At 34.4% G+C, this 17390-nt stretch overlaps 1 protein-coding gene across 1 annotated transcript in view; it reads left to right on the top strand.

The window, feature by feature from the left end:
• LOC119083203 (out at first protein) overlaps positions 1–17390 on the top strand; it is a 30852-nt gene that overhangs the window by 8989 nt on the left and 4473 nt on the right. Inside the window, exons 2-4 of the mRNA XM_037192868.1 lie at positions 15438–15551; positions 15738–15872; positions 16409–16592. Of these exons, the coding sequence (XP_037048763.1) occupies positions 15438–15551; positions 15738–15872; positions 16409–16592 (433 nt within the window). The remainder of the gene's footprint in view (positions 1–15437; positions 15552–15737; positions 15873–16408; positions 16593–17390) is intronic.

Genomic DNA, 17390 nt, shown 5'->3' with positions numbered 1-17390 from the left:
AGAAAGAGAGAGAGAAAGAGAGAGAGAGAAAGAGAGAGAGAGAAAGAGAGAGAGAGAGAGAGAGAGAGAGAGAGATAGAGAGAGAGAGAGAAAGAGAGAGAGAGAGCGTCAACGAAACGCCATCTTCTCATCGCATTTGGAGAAAATAAGGTGTCTCGTAGTCTGATAACGAGAGACAGATATTTCTAAATTTTGTTGAATTTTCAAAAAGAATCTGATGATTTTCCTACCTTTTTTCAAGTGTTTTCAGAAACAGTTTATCTGGATTGGTTTTCAAATAAGTTTTTTTTTTCAATTTTCTCAAGGATTTTCTTCTCCTTATTTGATTTTCTTGGACGACGTCCAATGGACGTTTTAAAGGATTTTTAATGCTTTCGCGGATTTCTATTAATTCGAAGATTTTCTTTCTAAATTTTTTTAAGGATTTTCTTTTGATTGGCAAAGCATTTTCTATGAATATTTGCCAATTGTCATCTGGTAACCCCTGGTAACATTTTGGCACATATGTTTCCAACCATAGCCTTATGAGAGAACGACATACGTGTGAGCTCCCGGTCTAATAGGTATGCCAATGTACTGTGTGGGTGGATTGGGCTTCATTTTTTTTTAACAGAAGAAGAAGAAAAATCGTAAATGTAATTACGTTTGTTACAATTTAATTTAAAAAGAAAAAAATTTCCGCGAAAAATTCGGCTTTTCCAGCTGTATTCTTTCTGATACGAAAATCGAATTCACATCCATTTCGAAAGCGAACAGATATAGAAAGCGTGACGGTGGGTATTCCATCATCATTCGTTCAAATTCACTGTGTGTATGTTATATTATCGGATCAACGTCATTTACTTATTATATTTATATGTTTATTCCCTTGAGTACACGGAATCGTCGTATATGCAAATCCATATTTTTCTTTTTTATTTATTTATTTGTATACATTTATATTTATATCGAACGGATAACTCAGGGAAGGGTGTACTGTGTGTGCGCTATATATACCCTGAATAAATTGACGTTATGTTTTATTTCTTTACGTTTTTCAGACATAAATTTTTGAATTTGAAATTTTCAAGATATAGGTGAAGTCTTTTATAGGAAGTTTAATATAAATTTTTCATGCATATTGTTCCGAATATGTACCTGTACCTCTCACTCAGGAAGAATATTTTGCATTTTTCGAGGAAATTGAAAAGAAACAACAACAGAAAAAATTGAAAACTTTTTTTCATTATTGTGGCTGTACTACGTATAGCGATTCCAGGGATTAATTGTATCCGTTGGAATTTTTGTGTGTGATATTTTCTCTTTAACTTGTACTTTTTTTGAGTGTTGTCTAACAGTCTGAATTACTATGCGATTTACGTGGGTGGTGTATACAAACACAGGCAAATCAAATATCTAGATGCGAAGTCGAAATGGTTTTTTTTTCTCGTCTGTTTTACAAGAAAACAAACATGAATTATTCAAATATTTTGCGTGTAGAATGGCTATATTAATGCAATTTCAAGTCGGTACACTTCAGTATATATACAGTCTTTTGTAGCACTTGATTCGAATGAAATGCAAATAAGGATTAGCTGTAGCAATGCTACGGTTGGATCAAAAATTTCACTGACATAACAGATTGAGTTCAGAATTTCGTTTGAAAAAACAATAAATCCGATTGTAAACAAAGTTTCGTATTTTCCAACATAATTACGATTTGTTAAATTAATTTTGACTGAGATTTCCATAAATGTTTCCCATCCTAACCAAGATTTACACGCTATTCAGACTATAGTGTGCTCTAATTTTTCACGGCACATGCTATTCGCAGTCAACTGCCAATAGTCAATATTGATACTATTCGCAATTGACTGCCAATAGTCAATATTGATACTATTCGCAGTTGACTGCCAATAGTCAATATTGATACTATTAGCAGTCAACTGCGAATAGCATTAATATTGACTGTTTTTAGAATTTGTGATTAAAGTTTTGCAAAGGGGCGCAAGAGTATGTACAATTGCAGTTTGTAATAGGCAGCAAAAATCTGTAATGTCACAGTTTGTAAAAGAGATCAACAGTCTGCAATGTTACAGTTTGTAAATAGGAGCAATACTCTGTTATGTCAAAGTTTGTATCTGCACTTTGTAATGTTACAGTTTGTAAAAGGGAGCGACAGTCTGTAATGTTACAGTTTATAAAAGGGACTAACACTTTGTAATGTCAAAGTTTGTAAAATGTATCAACAGTCTGTTCTGTCATAGTTTGTAAAAGGGATCAACACTCTGTGTTACAGTTTATAAAGTGGATCGACAATCTGTAATGTTACAGTTTGTAAAAGAGAACGACAATCTTTAATGTTACCGTTTGTTATAGGGAGCAACACTTTGTAATGTCACAGTTTGTCAAAGGGATCAACAATCCGTAATGATACAGTTGGTAAAAGGGAGGATCAATCCCTAGTTTTACTCTTTGTATATGTGACCAACAGTCTCCAAAGCTTATACAATGGATAATCAGTTTCTTTCGTTGCATTTTGAAATATATATATTTTACAAATTATCGAACAAATCTCATTTTTTGACTAAACGAATTTTCTTTGTTTTGATATAAGTAACAAACCAACAATCGTCCCAACTTGCTAACCTTTTATTTTAGAAGATATTTTTAGTTATTTACAATTTTTCAAATAATATAAGTAACTGCGAATAGCATTAATATTGACTATTTGCAGATGACTATTATATACCTGGGGAAAACAAGAAAATTGGTATAAGCGGTCGAGGCTTGCCGAGACGGCTTGTCATACGTGCATATTCTTTTTTATCGCATAAGCGAAAACGAGACAACAAGATATGCGAATGACACTTTGACAATTTACAGAAGTATAATGTCTGTTTATATATCCTAGGTGAATAATTTTTTCGGGAAATCACACCGCGTATGCGATAAAATCCATTACATAACTCGGGATAAAAATGAAAAGTGTTGTTTTATCGTGTTTATTGACCTCGGCTTAGCTTCGGATCAACGAAATTCGCCCAAAACCTCTACTTTTTCAACTTTTTATTGCTTGTTATGTAATAGTATTTTACATGACTTGGGATAAAAAGATGAAAAGTAGAGTTTTCGTGTGAATTTTGTTGATCCGAGGCGAAGCCGAGGTCAATAAACACACGAAAACGAGACTTTTCATTTTTATCCTGAGTTATGTAATGGATTTTACATGCTGACGGCGTCGAAAGAAGTGCTTAAAACATGAAAAGTACGGTTTTCGACGCATGTAGCATGTAAATAACTATTACATGACTAGGGATGAAACAATGAAACAATGAAAAGTCGAGTGTCGTGCGACTTTTGTTGATCCGAGGTCAATAAACAAACCAACGAAAACGAGACATTTTGTTTTTATGGATTTTACATACTTTTGAGCTTTAAGTCAATTCACTTTTCACCCCTAGGGTTGTAATAAGCCACTTAGGCAATACAGTGACTTGTTTTCGCTGTATGAGTTAACAGATACAATAGAAAGAATCTTAAGATGTAGGTCCTTATCACTGAAATCTCGAAATGTAACGCTTGTTGATTTGGTGTTACTAGTGCATATATGCATTATAATATTGTATTAAACTTCAGTCAGATAAATAATAGCGGCACCTCTCGGCTGGGGTAGGATGTGTTACATGTAAAGTTGAAATAGATGATTCAAAAATAGATGACAAAAAAATCAGAAAATTTACCTGCGGCAGGTAATTTCTCTACAGATAACTATTTTTTCGTATGGAAGTAGTGCTTGAAACATGAAAAGTATAGTTTTCGACGAAAAAAATTGAAAATTGCAATTTCTCTGGTGACTTGGCAATACACTCGAAATAAAATTTCTAACTTTTCTTCCCTCGCCTAACAACCGACTATTTGATATGGGCTGGGTGATTAATCTTATTTCCCCGACAATAGTTCAAATGGCATTTCTAGTGAGAAAGTGCAGCACTTTCTGCCCCGTGTAGAGAAAACAGAACTTTTCTCACTTGAACTGTCACTTTGTTAATGTTTTCAAAAATGGTATGGTGAATTGATGTTTTTAGTCTGTTTTGTGGAGAAAGACGGTTAATCACACATCGAATATGAAAACATATGAAAAACGTTGGATTCACATCTGGGAGGAAATTCCAACTCGAGCGAAATTGCGTCTCTTGCTCTGGCAACAAACATCATTGTTGTTGAAAGTTTCTATTCTCTTCCCTCTTATTAGTGTAAAATTGAGAGAATGCCTTTTATACAAAAGTAACTGGGCACATATTCTATCCCATTGTAGGCAATGCAAGCAGGATAGTGATCCACTATTTTGCTGTATTTGCTGTAAAGAGTCTCTGGTCTCGTTGTTTCAATTTTATAAAATTGCAAAAGCCTGAAACAAGTTTTAAAAGTTTATCTAATCTCTAGCGCATTGAATTAAATATTGCTTTTTAATCCAACACAGAAATAAAATGCCAAAGTCATCAAAGATATTTGAATAAAAATTATCGTCGTAAAAAAAAGCTCGAAAAGGAAGAAGGGAAAAAAATACTCGAAAAGCGAAAAAAAACCTTTCTTTTGTCCGTACACTTTCCTATTTTATCACACGTGATATTGATGTATGGTATCGACTATGATAGGAATGAAAAGTCGAAAAAAGATTAATGATGTTGAATGATGGGCTTTCACCGGATCGAATCCAATGTATTCATATACACAGTCGCTCAAAATTGTTTCGTGTTACATTATTTTGCCGGCGTATTATGCGAAGTAACATTGTCAATGTGTTTTTTTGCCGTAATTTCTTTTCGCAGCTATAGAAAATGTTAGAATCAAATTGATATCAAAATATTTAATGGATAAAGGAAATTTGAGGTTGTAAAGCATTTGCTAATCGGCCATGGTGGGTGATACAAATTTTTGAGTTGTTTGATTTAATTATATGGACAAAACGAATAATGAAAACGGCAAATATTCATTTCCCAAAGGAAAGATTTAATTGATTGCTTACTCATAAACGCGCTCGATGCTACACAATCAGATATGGGAGACCGTATTTCGGCTATAAAAATGATACCATTTTATTAAACTACATATTATTATTCATAAATAACATTCGTAATAAAATTTAACGACACACCCTCCTCCATTCAAATACGAAAACATATAACAGCACAGCCGAAAAAAAACGCAATAATTTCGTTTTGAATAGGGCACTTTTGATGTAAACAAAAAAAAAGTGATATGAAAGTACGTATTTACATATCCATTCATATCTCTCTGTGTGGTATTTATCATTTGGATATATGTGTATGAGAAACATATGATACCAAACCGCCACCAAAGCACCCAAGCGCAGATATTTAAAACTGCCACAAGCGCGACATTTATATAAAATTGTAAAAGTTTAAAATATAAATTGAAAAATCCATAATTTAAGCTCTCTTTCAAAATGTGTCATGTGCTGCATAAATTTGAAATGTTTCATATAATACAGTGAACGACATCTCAAATGTCTCACTGTCATTTTTTTCAGAGAATGTCATTGTGAATTTGCAATGACACAATAAAATTCTCAGAAAAATTTGACAGTGAGACATTTGAGATGTCGTTCACTGTAACACAGAGCACACACACACACAAAAAAAACGTGTAAATGGGAGGAAATTAAAAGTACGAAAAGTATTTATTTATTATTTTTGTATTCCTCCCTTCTCTCGATTTACCCTGCTCGACAAGAAAAGAAAATCCATCTAATCATCAACGACAGGCGTTTGTTTCAAAATGAGTTTTACAAATTTCAAATTATTACACTGACAACATCACGTAAAATGTGAGTGTTTTCCCTTTGCAATTAAAAAGTGGCTTGAAGGAATACTAGATTACATTAGATCTGCCGAAAATAAGTCATTACAATGATCGATCAATTTTGTGGTGTGAGCTGAACTTACAAGGTGTGCTATCGAACTACTTAATGCTTCGTTAAGTGACAAACTATACATTTCTACTGGAAACAGTTTTTAGGACAAGTGTGTAGTTTGTCACTTATATGAGTCAAAATAATAGTTTTTAAAGTTTGATGCTTAATACTAACTTGTCAGTTCGGCTCACAGCTCAAAAATGATCGATCACTGTAATGAACTACTTCCGATGCATCCAATGTCATTTATTTCATTCGGAAAGTTCCATTTCAAACAAACAAAATCGTTTGAGGAGTGAACACTTTCTGTGGGGGTTGTAAAAAATGACATTTTTTTTTTTGGCAAGGACAAGGACTGTAATCACACAACATCAAATTTCAAATTAAGTCCGTTGGGATCGAAAGTAGGTCTATTCCATCTGTCAAAGTAAAACGTCACTTAGAACGTCAAACATGAGAAATCTTTTAAGTAATCAGTAATTTCGTTGATTTTTCTTAAATTGTTTTTCACTAACTGGATTTAAAAAAAAAAATAAGGAAGAATTAACGAAATTACCGACCGTTTTACAGAGTTTCTAATGTTTGACGTTTAAAACGTCACTTTACAGATGGAATAGACATACTTTTGATCCCAACGGACTCATAAGTTCCAAACAATTACGTAATCTACTATTACTCACTAAGCCTCCGGCGTTCATGTTAATGAAATAATGACTTCGTTTCCGGTGTTTAAGTGAGTAAAATGGTTTCATTTCACGGATAGAAATACTCGTAACATTTTTGAATTGTCAAAGTTTTAACTGTCAATAATGGCAAAGTACGAAAAATTTTGTCGAGAGAAAGAGCATGTGATAGCGCATGTTTAGTCAGTAGAAACGAAGAGGTTTACATTCATAAAGTAATGTAAGGCACCGTAGTCTAGGGCTTCATGTTCCATATTTTCTTTTTGTACGTATGCCCAACCCACACTTTTGTTTTTCAAATACAATGAACCGTTTGAAAGTTATTTCTTATCGATAATCCCACGATTATTTCTTATCCAGGATTGAAATGTACTGTGAAATATGTGGGAACGGACAATTGAACACAATTACAATGCAATTTTCTCTATTCATGCTTTTCGATACGTTCACGTATGTAACGTGGAATGAAAGAATAACATAAAATAAATTGAATCGATCGGGTCTTACAATACTCAATTGAACTTGGATGAATGTTTTGTTTCAATAATCAACAAAAAATAGTACATTACTCGCCCTCGGCTCGAATACAACCTTCTCACACTACTCAACAAATATCCCAGCATGAAAGCACTGTATGTTGCTTGCTTGCAGCCAGAAAATTGGAAAAACTGGTGTTTAGCGAGACGGTAATGACGCATTTTCGGTCTGCAAGCTAACAAAAAGATTTTACACAAACGGTACCCCCCATTATTTCTAATACGAGACGCTGTTTTGTCTCTCTCACGCACAGAGCTGTCTTGAACTTGTCTTGAACTTGTCTCGAATGAACTGTATTGAGTGTGGTATCGTTGGAAAGCTCTAATGTCAGACTTGTGAAAATTCATGAAAAAAGAACAATTGTGTAGGGGTAGGGGATGGAAGAATCATCTCACTTGATTTCAACAACACTTGTTTTCAGTTCCCAATAAATCCCTTTAACCTCCCCATACTCACTTTTTGGGTACAGTTGTGTAAAACCTTTTTTTTTTGTTGAGGACAGCTGTGAATCTATCTATATTAGGGCGTATCGAATTTTGAGAATTTTAAGGGTCGCGATAGCCTGTGTGCGGAAAACGTAGATCATTGAAAACTAAGTCCAGGCATATGGTTGATGGATCCGAAGGTGCCCGGGAAGAAGTCCCACCGGACGACTTTAACTTTCAAATGGTCATAACTCGGAAAGTTAAGAGTATTTTTGAAAACAATGTTCTAGCAGGATGTAGAGCGTTAAAAACTCTACAAAACTGCCAACGATGGTCCAAAATGTGTGTCTGTCGAGGTTTTCTAACATCGAAAGTTCGACATTTTGGTTTTTGACTTTTATTTCCTGAGAGACAAATTATTAAGTTCTGCTTTTGGCATGAGGTTGTAGACGAGGTCGAGTACTACCAGTACACTAGGCATTGTCCCGGTCGGCGATCCATCCGAAACCCCTTTTTCAACATTTTTGAATGGACTTTTTAAGTGTACCCACGTCGCCCACGAAGCCATTGCAGACAATGTAACCGGTGTTGCTGAGTCGAGGTAACCTTGGCCAGTAAGTGCACATAATATTCCATAACAGTAGCTGAACTCTTTTACAAAATATTTAAGAATTCGGTGTACTGGTAGTACTCGACCTCCTCTACAACCTCATGCCAAAAGCTAAAGTTAATAATTTGTCTCTCAGGAAATAAAAGTCAAAAACCAAAATGTCGAACTTTCGATGTTAGAAAACCTCGACAGGCACACCTTTTGGACCATCGGTTTCTTTGGCAGTTTTGTAGAGTTTTTAACGCTCTACATCCTGCTAGAACATTGTTTTCAGAAATACTCTTAACTTTCCGAGTTATGACCATTTGAAAGTTAAAGTCGTCCGGGGGGACTTCTTCCCGGGCACCTTCGGATCCATCAACCATATGCCTGGACTTAGTTTTCAATGATCTACGTTTTCCGCACACAGGCTATCGCGGCCCTTAAAATTCTAAAAATTCGATACGCCCTAATCTATATGTTTTAGAGGCAATTTGCAAGGCTGATTATTTCGAACAAAGTGAACAAAGCATTAACTATATCCTGTGGTAGTAACTTGAATTATTATGAAAATTAGACTCAATCGATTGTAAGGCAGAACTGCGCGAAATTTCCATCTCATTTGTTGCTGGCGTCGAACTCAAATATTATGTAATTTTAAATGAGTTATAGAACATTAAACATTGGTAGAAGCTAAAACAAATTCAAAATTTTACTTTGGTGATGTTTAAAACACTGTAGCGCATCCATGATGAAAATTATTCCAAGCAAGACGACTGCTAAAACTTCGTTACAAGCTATAGCTCTTGAAATCACTTCAACTGAAGTTTAGAAAAGAAAAATTCAATTCACAAAAATCTATAATACAGAGTTACCTATACAACGTCGATGATAAATTCCCAATGCTTGCACTTAAAGTGAATTACTCAAATCAATGAGCATCTTCCATTCGATTTAAACGTTGAATATAATTCAAATTGTCGTTTCCATCTTTATATAAACGCCCCATACCCTGCTCAACCTCAAACAACTCAAATACAATAAAACTTTTACATTGATGATCATCCCATCCGCTTTTTTTATTATTATTCGAAAGGCTTTCAATATTGAAACATTAAATTAAATGTAAATGTTCACACATATTACACACAATCATTTTTGTGTGGCTTATGAGAAGTGAAAATCTGAGTTTTTAATATACTAACGAAACTTCGAAGGGAAGAAAAAATAGTAAAAATGAAATAGAAAAAAAAGAAGGAAAAATACATTTTCTCGCCATAGGATATGAAAATATGAAAAACTTTTCTATTATTCACCATGAAAAAGAATATTTTTTTTTCCTTCTTGTTTTTCTCTTGAGATAAACAGAAAAAGGCTTTTGATCCAAATGCAAAAAATATTTTTTGAAAGTAAGAAAGGAATGAATGAAAGCGAAGTAGAAAAAAAAAAAAAACTATAACGAAAACGCTCGCTCTGACGAAATCTTTTATTTTATTATTCACATGAAAGCCGCACCGTGTACACATCCACAAAAAAAAAACTTTTATTTCTTTTTTGTTGTGTAATAAGAAATTTGTTTTTTTGCGGAAATTGTATTTTGTTCAAAGTAAATTATCATCGACAAGTGTAAAAGTATAGAAAAAAAAGGGAAAAACATTCCAGAATATTTTATATCGCTGTACGTGCAGAACATATTTCTTTTGCTTTGAGTGTTCGGTTGTGTGCTGGCAAAATTTGTGGGATGGAGTCGCTTTTTAGTGTACCATTATATGGAGTCGTTATAATGCTTTAAACTTTTATGACACTCATTTATTTCTGTTCACAACATTGGGGGATCTGTGACAGAATAGCAGACAAAGTGTTTCAAACCGGATCAAGAAGATTTATAACTGGAAAGTTTGTCGGAATATACGGTGATAGCGAGCAGTGCACAAGTATCAGAAACATAATTTTTTTTATCGTCCAATTTAAAAACAAATGTTTTTTTTACAATTCAATAAATCACTTACATTTTACAGCTTTGTATGTACAAACATTAACTTTGCTTTCATAGTCGTAAAAAATATAACAATTAGCACGTCAACTTTACCGTCAACTCTATATTCTACAAATCGTAGATTGCACTGGGATTGTGCAAAATTCAATTGGTCAGGCTGTGACTCCAGAGTCCAGAATTTATTTCTGCCATTCCCCATACATTTTGGACTCCAAAACTTATTTCTGCCATTCCCCAAACATTTTGGTCTGGTTGTGACTCCAGAACTCATTTCTGCCATTTCCCATACATTTTGGTCAGGTTGTGACCCCAGAACTAATTTCTGCCATTCTCCATACATTTTAGTCAGGTTGTGACTCCAAAATTTATTTCTGCCATTCACCAAACATTTTGGTCTGGTTGTGACTCCAGAACTCATTTCTGCCATTTCCCAAACATTTTGGTCAGGTTGTGACCCCAGAACTCATTTCTGCCATTCTTCATAAATTTTGGTCAGGTTGTGACACCAGAACTCATTTCTGCCATTCCCATACATTTTGGTCAGGTTGTGACTCCAGAACTCATTTCTGCCACTCTCCCATACATTTTGGTCAGGTTGTGACCCCAGAACTCATTTCTGCCATTCTCCATACATTTTGGTCAGGTTGTCACCCAGAACCACAGCACCGCTACTAGCATAAACACTGAATTGACAAGTGTCAAATTTGGAGGCTTTGGTGATACGAGCTGCCGCTAAGGCTTTTTTGTATTGTATGTTTTAACTCATTCAACGAAAGCAAGTCATCTATCTATCTGTACAACAGAAGCGCAGTAATATTTTGTATGGTCATGCTATAGGAGCAGGGCTGTGCCAGAACCCATTTCTGCCATTCCCCATACATTTTGGTCAGGTTGTGACACCAGAAATCATTTCTGCCATTCTTCATATATTTTGGCCAGGCTCTCGCTACATTCCTCATTTATTAAACCGACTGTTGTGTGAATTGTTACGGTCAAATAAATAAGATTACTTCGATAATGAGGTGAGCGCTCTACTGATCAAAACACAGCAACTGTTATTTATTGGAAAGAATAACGTTTGCACGATAAAAGGTTGGTAGCCTAATTGATGATTGCTCCATTTGTTGATAAACGACCTGTAGCCAAACGAGTACTTTTACCGTTAAAATGGTAATGCTGTGATGAAGAAAATGAAACATCATAATATATGCTTTTCTCATTTCCTTTCCAACCATATGTTGTGTATCGTTTGTAAATATTTTTTTTACCCTCTGTGCTGTTTTTGAAATTAAATCATTATGCTGGGGCATAATCCATTTAATTTTGAAAAAAACAAAATTGTAAAAACGTTTTCGAAATTAAAAGCTTAAATTTTACTTTCAAATTATATTACAGACTTTTAGCTCGCTTTTACAAGCAATTTGCATTTGCGACTGTAAAGTGAAAACTGGTTTTTTTTTTCGTTACTTTTAAAACCGGAAAACACACTTTTAATATTTCCCAACAAATAAGTTTCCATCTCCTTTTTAATGGAAACAGAAAAAAGTGGAACGAACATTCATTTTGAAAATTAAAACTTGGAATTGGCGTCGGTAGGTATACCTACTTCTTCTTTGATTAAATCCATTGCGAAATTAAATTCTGCAATAAATATGGTTCAACCATTGCAGTCAACATGTCTCGTAAAGTAATAAAGAAAAACGATATTCGATATAAACTGCCACACAGTTCCTGTTATGTTTATTATTTTCCATCAATTGATAGAAATATGAACAAACTTTCCATCATGAACAAAAGTGTTTTATTATACAAAATGTCTTGAAGCAAGGCAGTGATGGTATAAAGTTGTTTCTTGTTTCTAGTAAGAAAAGTTCTAGCTTCAAAGTCTTTAAGTAACAATGATGATGAAGTGCTACCAATCTTCCTATATTCAGATAATAGATTCGAAAAAGATTAAAAATTAAAAATAAGTTTCAAAGCAAAAAATAACTAATCGATTTTTACCGGACCATATTGTATAAGGCTGATTTACAAAGTTTGTTATAACTTTCACCGGTCGATAGAAATACAATCGAGGGGAAAACTTCTTCGAAAAACACTGTACCATGACTTTTTGACTTTGTATGAAGCTGAGAGTCAAGCTGAGAGTCAAGCTGAGCCAATGACTTTGACTTTACGTGTATTTGCTTAGTGATTAGTGTTGCTTAGTGATTAGTGTTTCCCCTATAGATGAATAGTAGGACACTAGAAAATATTTATTACACCCTGTCCCAAGCGAAAGTTAACCATTACACAGCAGTTTGCCCCCTGCGAAAATGACTCATTACATGAAGAATAATTCCAGATGATTTTTACGTGAATTCCTTTCTGATGATCAACTTTCTCATGGGGCAGGCAATAAACCAGAATACACTGGATGCCTCTATGTAATTAGTTACATAGAAAACAACTTTGTGATACTCACAGCTCACTCGTAACTGGCTTCGATAATTGTCTTTTAACATGTGCAGTTGTTTTCTTCGGCTCGGATATACAAACTCATATTTGTGACAGTTGTGGTCAAAAGTCGGTCTATTCCATCTGTCAAAGTGACGTTTTAAACGTCAAACCAAATATTTGTAACCAAATAATTACAAAATCGTTTATTTTTCTATAAATCTCTACCACTGATAGAATTGAGGAAAAATAGGCGACTTCTTCAAATTTTGTCAAAAAGACAGTCGTTGCTCAAAAAACACACTTGGGAGTTTGCCTTTAACAAAAAAAACTGTTAGCTTATGTTCAGCAATGTAAATACTCTCTACATTCGCGTTGCTCATATAAAATCGTAGATTACGTCTGTGCTTCCAAAAGTTCATATTGAAAAGTAGGGAAACAGCCCTCCCCTTTGGGTCAATCTTTAACCACTCGATTTGCAACTCTCTTTTTTTGTGTGTGCGCAAATCTTTTCGTCTGCAACTCTTTTTCTTCCAATGAATGTACAGAAAATCAGCAAAATTTGTTCTATCACCAATCTCAAGGGAACTTTGTGTCGTTTTTACACAATGTATGAACCTTTGACTAGAACGTATGCACCTTACATGGAAATAGATATTATTGAGAGCGAGCGAGTTGGGTTGGATTGTTGGATTTGAAAATGAGGAAATTTAGGTTTGCCCTCGGTTCTGCCGTCCACTGCACACTCCATTTTACACACATTTTCATATAAAATTCATTGATTTAAAATGTGTTTAAAATGAAATGAGCAAGTAGCGAAACTTACATTTGCCCTTCCTGTATTTGTTCCACCGTTTGTCAAACTTGGCACATCAAAGTTTACGAGAAAATTAAAATAAACTTTCGATCAAGGATTAGTAAATATTAAATCCCAACAAAAATCTCTTCGAGAAAAGTGTGACGCAGTCTTTGAAGTACAATTTCTAAAATGAATGATATCGCAAGAGTTGACGCTTTCAGCTTCGTTACGCAAAAATTAAATTTTAAACCCAATTTTAGTTCAAACAAGCTGGCTTAGTTTTTCTCATCATCTGCCAAATAATTTTTACCAAAAAAAAATTTGACTGGAAACAACCAAAATTTTACCAAAAAAATCTGCGTCGCATGTGGCAGAGAAATTTTCTTGCTTGTCTGTTCCTGAACATTTGCCACTTTGCGACGCAGATTTTTTTGGTAAAATTTTGGTTGTTTCCAGTCAAATTTTTTTTGGTAAAAATTATTTGGCAGATGATGAGAAAAACTAAGCCAGCTTGTTTGAACTGGGTGTAAAATTTAATTTTTGCGTAACGAAGCTGAAAGCGTCAACTCTAGCGATATCATTCATTTTAGAAATTGTACTTCAAAGACTGCGTTACCCTTTTCTCGAAGAGATTTTTGTTGGGATATCAGTCGTTTTAGAAGTTTTAGAACACTGCTTTTTATAACAGTTTATAACAGAAATTCGGAAATTTGACGAAATTCGAAAATTTGACGAAATTCGAAAATTTGACGAAATTCGAAAATTTGCCGAAAATCGAAAATTTGACGAAAATAAAAAATTTGGCGAAAATCGAAAATTTGGCGAAAATCGAAAATTTGACGAAAATCGAAAATTTGACGAAAATCGAAAATTTGACGTAAATCGAAAATATGACGAAAATCGAAAATTTGACGAAAATCGAAAATTTGACGAAAATCGAAAGTGGACGAAATTCGAAAATTTGACGAAGAAAGTAATTCTCTATCTGCCACCATTCAAGAAATATCTCCAAAACCCCAATTGACCCACCCATTTCCAACTTTCGACATTTTTCACATATGCCCCTCTGTTCTACTCATTAAACTCTGAGACTTTGCCGAAGAAAGTAACTCTCTATCTGCCACCATTCACAAAATAACTCTAAAACCCTAATTGACCAACCCATTTCCAACTTTCGACATTTTTCACATATGCCCACAATTTCACAATTTGGTGTATTTTGTATGAAAAGTGACCAATTTCAAAACGATGTATCTCCGGCAATTTTAAACCTACATAGTCGAGTGATAGCTCGTTTTGCTCGTATTTGAAGCGAAAATATGATAGAATATGTTTTGTGGTGACATAAACGAAAGGGTAGAAACTGAAATGTTCGGCTATATATAGTTGCCGCGTCTCAAAAAAATTTTCTTCGTTCTTTTTTTGGAAGTTAGACTGCGTCAAGTCCTCCGCTATCGCTCCGGACATGGTTTAGAAGTATTAAGAAGAAATTAATGAAGTATTAAGAGGCATCGCTGCTTAACTAAAATTTTAGCCTACATTGTCTCGTATCATAGCGTGTCTCGTATTTCAACTTTTAAATAAAAATTAGTTTTGGTTGTAGTCGTTCGACCAGCTCTGAGTTTAACGAGTCAGCAGTTTAACGAAATTTTCGTAAACTGGTCAAACTGCTACAACCAAATCTATTTTCTGTTGAAAGCTAATACATTTGTTATTGCGGTCGTACATTTTTGAAAAAGTTTTCTTGTGGAAAGATATCATCAAAAGTAATCTAAAACCCAGTACGTAAAAACTCCCAAATGTATGCTTTTCACGAAAGCATCGATGCTTCTTAAGAGCAATGAACTATCTGCAAATTTGTAGCCTACATTTAGGCGTCATTTGCGCAAAATGTCTAATGTAATCAACATGAATTTACGGGAATATGTTTGCGCAAACATTTAATTTAATGCTCCCACAAAAATTGCAACCCCGTTACTCGGGTCACTTGAAATTCGACATCAATTTATGCTTTGTCAAGTACAAAACCAATATTTTTTATTTCTTTTTCCCCAGGGAGGCGAAGTAGTACAAGAAACCATAACATCAAACATAAACGACGACCTAATTATTTTAGAATTTCAAAAAACCGATGGCACTTTAATAACTCAATTATTGGATTTTCGAAATGTAAGTTTATAGTCTTTTAATGCGAAAAATGAGTTCAACCTCGTTGTGTGTATATAGAGGGGGAAAAAATGTTAACGCAGAGGGAGCCCCCAAAAAAAAAGTTATTTAATTAAACAATAGCGAATTGGTGTTTGTAAATGCGCAAAGTTTTAAAACTGATTTATATCTTTTTAAATTGTATAATAGGAGGTGCAAGTAATGAAGGCATTGGTGCTGGGCGAAGAAGAACGTGGTCAAAGTCAATACCAAGTTATGTGCTTTATAACAAAGTTTCAAAAAAGTGATTTTATTTCATCGGATGCCATGGCAAAATTAAGACAGGTAATTATTAATTGAAATTGTTGTCGGGGAAAATTAATTACAGAAGATTGTATAATACGGCGAGGGTTCGCTAATTTATCGATGGGAGGGAAGTCAGACATTTATATAATTCCCAACATCGGAATGTACTAAATAACCGAGGTTTTCTTGTGTTTCAATGGATTGTTTGTTCGAAAGTTCAAAAGTTTTCATCTAACCCAAATCCCAAGATTAAATTTTGGCTTCAATAAGCAATTTTCCCGTCCCTTTTTCATCTCTGCTTTGTGATGATCGTACACCTGACGTTAAGGCGGTATTGAAAACAATATTATCCCTGTCTCGGGCTAAAGTATTCATGTTACTGTTACACACCGAAATAAAAAACAATCTCACATCGTATCCAAGTAAAAACGAAAATATTTTACTAAATCATACCCATTATCGTGTAAGCATGAAAAACCTTTATGCAAATTGTGAAACGACTACGAACGAAAAAAAAAAACACATTTTCTCATTTTGTTCATAATATAAATGGATGGATGTTCATATATACACAGAAAAATCCCAGCACAATACGACAACCGGAAGAGGATAGAGGCAGAGAAAACTATACGATGACAGGCTGGGTAGAAATAGAAAGGTCAACACCCATAAGTCGACACATTCCAGCTCTTTGTTCCGAGGCAAATAATTCAACATACGTAAGAGATGTTGACCTCAAAGCATGGAGTGAACTGCCAGGTAAATTTATTGCAATCACGATTTTTTTTTCTTGTTTTTCTCATTGTCATACTCATGTCACTGATATAATACGGGAATGTACGGCGAAATTAGTCTGTGCTCTGTCACTGGGAGGAAAGTTTTTCCCATATTTTATGGCTTGAAATGGGTGAGAACAGAACATTTATCCGAGGGAAAAGTCCCATAATTTCATTTCATAAATTATTCATGCAGCTTTCTGGACATGATTTTCAGGTTCAATGGACAATTTTTTCTCTCTTTTTTTGATATTTATGAATAACAGAGGGGAAAATGATAGATTTTCATATTTTTCTCTCGTCGTTCTTCTGCTCGTAAGAAATGCCATCCGAATAAATGTGCATTTGAATTTAGCTGCGCCATTCGATTTTGTGCAAAAGACAAATGTACCGTTCAAGGAAATAGATTGTTTCAGTAGTCCAATTACTGAGCGTCGTTGCTGTTTGAGAAGGAACTCCGAATGGCAGCTATTAACGTAAATGACATACGAGCATATTTACATTTGTCATTTCCGTGACATAGATTTTCAAACACAACGTTTTTTACGGAAATTTGCTGCGTCATTTAATACTGTAATGGTTGTCATTGTCTCGACATGTAAGGATGTAATTTGATTCGATTTAAATAATATTTCTGTTTTTATTACTGGTACGCCAGCACATGAAAAGTGAACGCATCCTAAGCTCTCTCTCTTGAGATAGAGTTGAATTTCTGAAATAAAAAACCGCACATCTCTGGGATCGAACACGGGCCCTCTTATACATCAGCTCATGACAATTC

Source organism: Bradysia coprophila, unplaced genomic scaffold (genome assembly GCF_014529535.1).
Source record: "Bradysia coprophila strain Holo2 unplaced genomic scaffold, BU_Bcop_v1 contig_561, whole genome shotgun sequence".
Classification (NCBI taxonomy): Eukaryota; Metazoa; Arthropoda; class Insecta; order Diptera; family Sciaridae; genus Bradysia; species Bradysia coprophila.
The sequence above is the reverse complement of the archived record's forward strand: the minus strand, read 5'-3'. Positions and strand labels throughout refer to the sequence as shown.